The 9,839-nt window shown below is 35.2% G+C and overlaps 1 protein-coding gene across 1 annotated transcript in view; it reads left to right on the forward strand.

Annotated features, from left to right (window-relative positions):
- Nucleotides 1-2,496, forward strand: part of LOC117782770 (amyloid-beta-like protein) — a 67,581-nt gene extending 65,085 nt beyond the window's left edge. The window contains exons 9-12 of the mRNA XM_034619807.1: nt 157-866; nt 959-1,103; nt 1,176-1,355; nt 1,918-2,496. Of these exons, the coding sequence (XP_034475698.1) occupies nt 157-866; nt 959-1,103; nt 1,176-1,355; nt 1,918-2,025 (1,143 nt within the window). The 3' untranslated portion in view covers nt 2,026-2,496. The remainder of the gene's footprint in view (nt 1-156; nt 867-958; nt 1,104-1,175; nt 1,356-1,917) is intronic.
- The last annotated feature ends 7,343 nt before the right edge of the window (nt 2,497-9,839 follow it).

The following is a 9,839-nucleotide window of genomic DNA, read 5'->3' on the forward strand; positions in this document are numbered from 1 at the left end:
TTTAAGTAGTATAAGTTAATTTTATTGTGATTTTTGATTCGGTTCTTGTTCGTGATTTAAGTATTTAAGAAAACACCACAAATAATTATTAGTTTACGATTTCTATTTAATAAATTGTACTCGTTACTCCATATACCAATGCTCATTCAATTCTAGGCCCATCATGTCGAGAAGTGTCTGCAGAAGCTGTTGCGTGCCCTTCACAAGGATCGTGCTCATGCCCTCGCCCATTATCGCCATCTGTTGAACTCCGGCGGACCAGGTGGCCTCGAGGCGGCTGCTTCTGAGCGACCAAGGACTCTGGAGCGATTGATTGATATCGATCGTGCGGTTAATCAGTCGATGACCATGCTCAAGCGTTATCCAGAGTTGTCGGCCAAGATTGCTCAGCTGATGAACGATTACATTTTGGCGTTGCGCAGCAAGGATGACATTCCCGGCTCATCCCTTGGCATGAGCGAGGAGGCGGAGGCTGGCATACTGGACAAGTATCGCATCGAGATTGAGCGCAAGGTGGCCGAAAAGGAGCGTCTGCGTCTCGCCGAAAAGCAGCGCAAGGAGCAACGTGCTGCCGAGCGTGAGAAGCTGCGCGAGGAGAAGCTGCGCATGGAGGCAAAAAAGGTCGATGACATGCTCAAGTCGCAGGCGGCTGAGCAGCAATCCCAGCAACAGTCGCAGCAGCAATCCCAGCAACAGCAACAACAACAACAACAACAGCAGCAACAACTGCAGGACAAGAGCATCAATAGCAAGGAGCTGAGCATGGAGGGAGGCGGCGGTCTGGTAACCGCATCCAATCTCAACCTCGACACCACAAAGAGCGAGAAGGAGCTGGCCGATGCCGAGTATGCTGAGGCCACGGTCAGGTAAGTTCTCCCTCTGCTCTCTCTCCTTTTTGAATTATCTCTCACTCACTCTCTCTCTCTCTCTCTCTCTCTCTCTCTCTCTCTTTGCACAGCACCAAGGTGCAGACCGTATTGCCAACGGTAGATGACGATGCCGTACAGCGGGCGGTTGAGGATGTGGCTGCCGCAGTGGCCCATCAGGAGGCTGAGCCGCAGGTGCAGCACTTCATGACCCACGATCTGGGACATCGTGAATCGGTATTTGAGCTGCTGCGTCCGCGTCTTACGCCGCATCTGCCTAAAGCGTATCCTCTCTCGTTCTCATTACAGAGCTTCTCGCTGCGACGCGAATTCTCGCATGCGCACGCGGCTAAGGAGGGGCGCAATGTCTATTTCACGCTCTCCTTTGCCGGCATCGCCCTAATGGCGGCCGTTTTTGTGGGCGTGGCCGTTGCCAAGTGGCGAACATCACGTTCGCCGCACGCGCAGGGCTTTATTGAGGTGGATCAGGTATGTATAAAATATATATTATATAACCAATCGATAGATGCTTCACCATGAGAATTGAGATTGATCGCTGTATAACAGTTGAGGATTCTGTAGTACACTTTTAATATTCAACATTAATTAATTCCAGCTATTTAAACCAATTCGGCATGCTCAAACTATTTAAAATGATTTATTACAAATATTCTCTGTAGTATAACACTTTCAAAAGTCAACAGATCTTGTCTCCATTTTGTTAACATTTTGTTGTATAACACTTTAAACAATCAATTAAATGAGATTAATTCCTTTAAGATTACTGTATAACAGACCTAGTCCCCTTTGTATAACACTTTAACTTATAATATGTATAATAATCTCCATTTTGACTAATATTTTTAAATGTTGTTAAAAAAAAAAAAAGATTGAAGTTCCAACTAATCGGTCTGATAATACCTTTCCTTAAGCGTCAAAGCATCGATCACAATCTCATATTCACTTTTGCGAAGCATCCTTTATCGAATCCAAATACTCTGTTTCGGATTGTGACATGTGTACTCATCGTTTTTCTCTTTCGCACACACAGAATGTGACCACACATCATCCCATCGTGCAGGAGGAGAAAATTGTACCCAATATGCAAATCAATGGGTACGAGAATCCAACCTACAAATATTTCGAAGTGAAAGAGTAAAAAACTAGAGAAACAGAAAAATTAATAAATAATACATAAAAGTTAAATCAACAAAATGCATGCACCTAAGAAAAAAGCAAGAAGATGAAGAAAAGCAAAGAGCATGGCACATCAATAATACAACTTAAAAAAATTTAAAACAAAAAAAGACAGATTAAGAAATACAAAAAGTAAATGAAATTAACATAAAACAAAATAAGAACAAACTTTTTTTTTCGTCTAAAGGAGCTCAGTTCCGCAACGTACGTGAAATGTAATGCATCTACATATATAATAAATTTAAATGAAAGGCAAGAATATAAAACAAGCAATTAAATTTAAGTATTTAAATGTTTAACAAAAAATGCAGTAAGCCAACAAACATCTCTCTAGCTCTCTCCCTTTCTCACACTCTGAACGTAAGAAAAAATGCTTCAAATGAAATTGTAAACAGAAAATGCGCGAGGATCTTGAAATCGTGCAACAAACACACAAACCCACACAATTCAAAGGAAAACACTTCATTTGTTATCCACACGCTCACACCCATACACACACAGACACATATACACAGACAGGTATCACACACATTTACAATAAGTGAGAAAATTACAAATTTGCTAACAATTATAAAAAAAATTTGTACGAGAAGCCCAAAAAGTCGAATGAATTGTTTCCCTTTTCGTACTGCGTTGTTCTTGTTTAGAATGTATTAAGAAGTTAAAGTAACTATTTATTGAAATGTAATGACAACTCAAGTAAATTTATTGTTAAAGGCAAAGCACAGCGCAAAGTGCAACATGCAACATAAAAAAGCGAGTACGAGTCTAACAACTGCATTGCAACATTTTACAAATTTGAATGAAAAACCGCAAGCAAATATATGAAAATTATATTCCTAGTAAATAAATGGTCAAGACATTCACTACCTACACTAACACACTCACACATCTTCACGCAAAATGGCGACACGCGCTTAATATGACAAAGCAGCAAAAAGCGTAGCATACTTTACAGCGCCGCAAGCGAAATTCTTTGGGTTAACCGAAGAATTGCTTAGAAAAACGCTATAAAAAATAAATAAGAAAACGCGCTGCATGCTAATAAATTAGTAGATGCTAAAAACATAAACGCATAAGCAAAATACGTAAGCAAACAACACACAAAACCGATACACACACACACTTACAGAGCGACACAGACACATGTGAACCTAAGAGCTACCTACGCGTACTAATCTATATATATATATATATATATCTATATATATAATACATATATATACACATATACAGCAATATATATGGCAAATATATGGCATATATATTAACAATATATTTAAAAAAGAAAACGATATAAAAAACGCAAACGCAAAAATGTCCATAAATGTATTTATGTATCTATACACAACACCCAAAGCAAATGATAAAAGCAAAAACTCAGCTAGTAAGGCAACTAAATAATATAAACAAAGCAAACAAATTAAGCAACAAATGCAAATGCAAAGCCAAAACAAAAGCAAAAAAAAAAAACAATGAACAAGATTATTAAATCGCAAAACTAATTGCAAAAGCTCTTTTAGAAAATTTTCTTAAGATTTTTGTAACTGGTTTATGTTCTTTTCCACACGCAACAAGCACTTCACACATACACACACATAAACACCAATACACATACTCCTGGGAGTATGCAGCAACTTGTTATTGTGTTGTATTTATTCATATCAAATGATTTTGTTAAACTAGACAAATCGTTGAACTGAAATTATTTTGCCTACTATTTGCACATGAATTGCTGACTACACTGAGTCAATATCATACTATACAAAATGAGTACCCGTACGAGTATTCAGGGTTCACCCCAAGTTGCTCTTCAGTTGCACTTCAAAACTGGTTGCACAATGGTTGCTTCAAAACAATTACTGACAATTTAAGTAAATACGAATATATAAATGTATACATAAATGTATAGAAAAGCTGCAAGCGACAGGTAGACGGATGGACAAACAATAGATATATTGACGGACTGAATCAAAGCAATTGACAATGGAACAGCCAGACAGACAGACAGACAGACATACAGGCAGGCAGATAAACCGATTGAAATTGCTAGTTTAATTTTTCAGCTCGATTGCTTGGCAAATATTTATCAAGTGTATGCCAAATGCTTTCAGATTCGAGACGTTCTGTTATTTAATAAAATTATACACACACACACACACACAAGTACACATATACTCATAAACAGATACTCAAATAAACACATGAGCAAATCCAATTTATATAAATGTAATTTGTAGTCCATTTTTTGCTATAAACCAAAGTTTGTAACTTTATTTGTATACCTATACGAATAAATCAATAATTATATATATATATATATATATATGTACTTATATATATATGTATGTGAATGTATATGAAATATATATTTAGCAACAAATACAAAAGCAAGAATTATATACAAGAATATACTCTCTTAAACAGGCACTTGATGTTGATATTCAAGTTAAATTATTTCAAACCGATGTTCACATTGCATTTGCGTTACTCTTTTTTTTTATTTTTGGCTCTTACATGTTTCAATTGCATTCGGTTGCATTACTCAGGCCTATACCACCCCGCAAAATATTGCTGTGACACATATTTCATAACCTCTCTCTAAATATTTAACTGCGCAAACATTGAGAACCATGCTTCAAGGCATAGGTACTTATATATAGTAAAGCTTTTCTAGGCTCCAAGCAAATGTCCAAAGTAACCGCTATAATAATTGAATTTTTTTTACCTTATCCTTTATCGTCATTCGTAAATAAGTATATATTATATCATAATCAGTCCCAAAGATCGACATGCTTAAATCGGAGCAGCAGCAGAAGCCCAATAAAAATTACAAATTTCAATATGGCCGTAGTCCAAAAATACTTATGCGGTGGCTGCACTTTCACACACACACACAACCACATACACATACACAGACACACACTTGCACATAAACTGACACATGACATTAGATTATTACAGCTACAACAACAACAGATATATATATTTAAAGATACACAGCTACAACAAGAACAACAAAAGCAAAAACACACAAAGTAAATAACAAACAAATCTAACTAGTCAAAGCTTGAATATTTTTTAATTTATTCATTAATATATAAAATGACAAAATATATACATATATAAAAAAATTATAAAAAAAAAAATAATTGATATTTACACTTAGTGAAGCAAAAAAAAAAAAGAGAAGAGAAAAATGAAAGCAAAAATGCAAATGTGTAAGAAATAAACCCCGTCCTGCGTAAATAAAATTAAACATAAAAAAGAAAACAAAATATCATAAAAGAAACATTTACACAAAATTTAAAGCAAACATTAATAAAATACAAAAAAAAAAAACCAAAAAAAATTAAGAAAAAACAACACACAAAAATATAAGAAAAAAGTGTAATAAGTCGCATGTGTTTTTGTCGTAGTCTCATCATAAAAAAGGAAAACAAAAGAAAAAAGAAATAAAAAATTTAAGAAATGTGTAATTCTTTTTGTCAAACTATGATTTTTGCATAGGTTCGAAATGGAAACGTATAAAATTTAAATATTAAATGTACTCAAGACAATTGTAATTGCAACAATAATTGTACGCTATATATATATTATTATTAAAGTGGAAAGTGTAAACATTGCGCCATGCAGCCATGAAAATTGTAATTGCTACAAATTTTCAAATTTGTCAATAGACAACAACAACAACAGCAACATTGAGTAAAATGCGAAACAAAAAGCCATGACAAATTATGCATAACAATTGTAAAATGTTTCACAAAAAATGCAAAAAACCAAAAACCAAAACCAAACATAAAACATAAGCGGAAGAAACCAAAAAAAAAAACCAAATAAAACAAAACAAAAAACTAAAATGGCAAATAAAAAACAATTTTCATTGTATAATCATATATAATTTAATTTTGAATTCTTGTGTTCCTTTTCGAAATATTTTGCATAAATAAAATAAAATAACAGAAAAACAATTTTCACAAATGTGTCCGACATCCTCTAGCTGTCTCTTTCTTCTCTTTTTCCTAGTCATTGCTTATCTCTACACCCCGCCCCCTCGCTTTCTTTTTTATCTCAATCATTCTATACTTAACCCCTAGTTATAGCACTGATAACCCCAATAGCCAAATATTTTTCTAATCCCTCCTGCTATACAGATTATTATGATTTATTTAATAGGTTTTTTGTTTTCAAATTTCCTGTTTATTGCGTCGGTCATATATCATAACAAACTCTGATAGGTACCAACCAAGAAAGCGAAATTATTCGTGAATGTGAAAATTTTAATCGCCTCTGTAGTAATTCACTTGATTACCAATTGTGAAATTCTCCGATAATGTTCAACAGAGCGGTACTCTAACATTATGCCTAATAAATTATATTAACTTGTCAATTTGTTAGAGTCTATTCGAAAGACTCATCGCTTTATCAACTGAGTCATTCATTATTGTAAATTTAATGGGGTAGTTTTTCAATTATACTAGACACTTTCTTTACAAATAATATATTTCGAATTTATCCATTGATTTAAGTGAAAAAGTCTGGTGAAAAATGTATCAACCTAATATTGAACATAATATTCAACATTTCAACTTACTTAGGTTGTCTTAACCAAAAGTTATTTCATTTATATATAGTTTAGTTAGAATAAGTCAACTTTTAATTTTTTTTTTTTTTTTTGTTAGTAAGTTTAAGATATTGAAGACAATATGATTATATTTTATTATAATATTATTTTCAAAAATTAGCTACAGTCATCTTTCAGACAATATTCGAGCTAAAATTATAAATTAAAATTATAATCTAAAAGTAATTGAAGAAATTTGGTAAGTATGGCACTGTTAGGCTTGAGTTGTAAGGCTCAGTTTAAAAACAATTAAATATACTCGAATTTTATTTATTTTTTAGAAGTTGGTAATAAAAATGGGTGAATTTTTATCGCTTACAAATAAAACCTTTTACCAAAACTAAAACCAAATAACATAAAAAATAGCTGTTAAGTGTTTTAATATTCAGTTTTATAGTGTTTAACTTAGAAGAGTTAAAAAAAGTTTTATGTTGTTGCAGTTGTTGCAACGATCGGGAGTTAAAGAGGCCCTTGGGCCTTGCAGAACGTCCTTCATAAGTTGACATTCATCAGTGAGAGGAGGTTATAACATAGATAGAACAATCGCCATTATCTGCCAGCTGTACTGTGGATGTGAATGGGCTGGCAGGGGGTGTAGGAGGTGTAGCAGCCACTTAATGAGGTGATTTCTATGCCGCAGTGCTTACGTTGATTATGATGTGTGCTCATTATGAGTTTCAACTTGGAGTGCACGAACAAGCCTTTACAATAAATCACTTGAAACTGTATGAGTATACGTGAAATCAATGTAAAGCACTTCAGTCTATCAAGTGTCCAGAGCATGAAAATTGACGTACATTTTGATATATGAGTCCAAACGACAGCCGGCCAGACAAGAAACGATAGATGGGGACAAGCGCAGCCGCCATTGGGCGGTTAGATGGTTAGGTGGCTACGGGGTTGATTGGTTGGTTGGGTGGTTGGGTGGCTCACCTACTCAAGCTAAACACACAAATGATCGATGTGTAGCAGCAATGTGGAGCATGGCATACAAATAGATAAAGATCACGACTCAAAGCCAAAAGTGCAGCGTGATAAATGCATTGTTGCCCTTTCTTCACAGTGGGTACTATAAATAAGCGACCCATTTGATTTAGTTCCATTAAATTGAATGATAATTACGATTTTTAGCAGAATATTTTCGGATTTTATAGCAAAATGCTAAAAGTTATCTTATGATCAACATGATCTCGTTGATTATGTTTGCCTAGATTCTAGAATCTTTTCTGGTTAGCTTATGGAAAATTAGCAATTGTATAGAAAAATTCAATGAACAAATTAATTAAATATAAAATATTAACAAACCATTTTGAAAAGGAATTTATTACAAAAAAATTATAAAATATTAAATGTTACCTCGATTAAAAGGAAATAAATGTAGAAGTCACTCATTTCGATTCCTTTAGCTAATTTTAAATTATTTAAGCAGATCATAAAAATATTTTTATAGCTTTTCGAGGCACCGGTTCGCTCAGTGTAAAACACACCAATACACTCACATTTATTCTGCTCGCGCTTGTTTGACAGCACTGCTAAGTTTGATGAAACATTTTCTTAAATACATAAAAATATAATATTTAATAAAAAATAATAAAACTAAACTCCCAATATCATGTACTGTCTTTTCAGTATCGTTTCTACAGAATCAAACATTACGGTTAGGGTATCAAAAATACGTCATTCCTTAGATAAGTTCTAAATACCTTGTTGCTGCTCGGTCGGTTGGCTGTTGGTCCGCAAACTTTCCAAAGTGCATTTTGTATTCCAAGTGGCCACTGTCGTCAACATGACAAATAACAAACAATGCACTTACAGAATGTGCACAACATGTTTCAACAGACACAGATACAAATATAGATACAGATACACTTTTACAGATAGTAGTCAGGGGAGAACAACTTTGAAATGCACTTGAGGCTCTGCTTTAAATTAGTTAACACTTGCCGAGCAATGAGAGAGCTGATAAAGCGCAAGAACCAAATAGCCCGACAACCCAAACAACCTAATTCACAACATCGTTAAAGTCTTGGCCAAAATGCGTGTACTTACGAGACCTTAAGTAAGATATTTATCAAAGTTTTGCTCATCTTAAGGCACTAAAGCTGATCCGATTGGATCGGCTCTACGTAATATAGAGGTGAACCACTTTTGCGAAAAAATAAAAAGTAGAGATATTGAAAGGCAAAGTCATGTTCATTAATGGATTTGTATAATATTCTTATTTATGATTTGGCCGAAATCCGAAAGCAAGTAGACGACAAGGCGCGAACTCTCAATTAGAGCAGTCCAGACAGTAGCTGTCTGAGGGCGTTAAAAGGGGCCAGCCATAGGCAGTTTGGTGATAAGAGCCGCATTGGGCTTTGTTATCTGATAACAACACTTTACGCTATAGGCGTAAGCGGGACGTCAATAGTGCTCTCTCATTGGCATGTCAATTGCCTGCTTTTGGGGGCCGCCCGTTCCCAGACGTACCCAACTGAATGCATACGAGTATATTTATGCATGGTGAGTATGTACGTGTATATCAGGTATAATATCAGTTTGTATGTGAACAACGCGATAACAACCAGAGATTGTGTTGCTGCAGCAGAGTTGCGTTGCTGCGTTGCCCCTGCAGAATGAATATGAACAAAACAGGGCTACCGGTTAACCCGATAAGCTGCACCACAAGCCCAAAGACAACTGACAAACATAAAAACATACATACATGCATGTACGTATGTATGCTCGCTCCAAGTAGGGCTAAATCATAATCATTGATCGTAAGTACATATCAAAATTTTAATACTTATGATATGACAACAACTACAATGCAACTACAGTAACAACAAGCAAACAAATGTGACTACCACCTTATGGGCGATACTGACTTACTGTTTTTCCCTGCTTATGCCTCGTATGTAGGTTGTTCCAGCTTGTATGGGGCACTATCACAGCGCCCCGTATCACAACTGATATCGCGACTTTTGTACAAATAATGTTGTTGTAAGTGACTGTTGCAGAGCCAATGCAGCTACCCTATAGCTCCATATCAATATCTCTTGAAAGCAGTGGCAATTGTACGTAGTCCGATACGGCCATCAAACCTTCGGACCATCGGACCTCCGCACGGGAGTTTTACGAGTACTCGTACTCCCAAGTTGCCAAGTTCT

The sequence above is a fragment of the Drosophila innubila genome, chromosome X (genome assembly GCF_004354385.1).
Source record: "Drosophila innubila isolate TH190305 chromosome X, UK_Dinn_1.0, whole genome shotgun sequence".
Taxonomy (NCBI): domain Eukaryota; kingdom Metazoa; phylum Arthropoda; class Insecta; order Diptera; family Drosophilidae; genus Drosophila; species Drosophila innubila.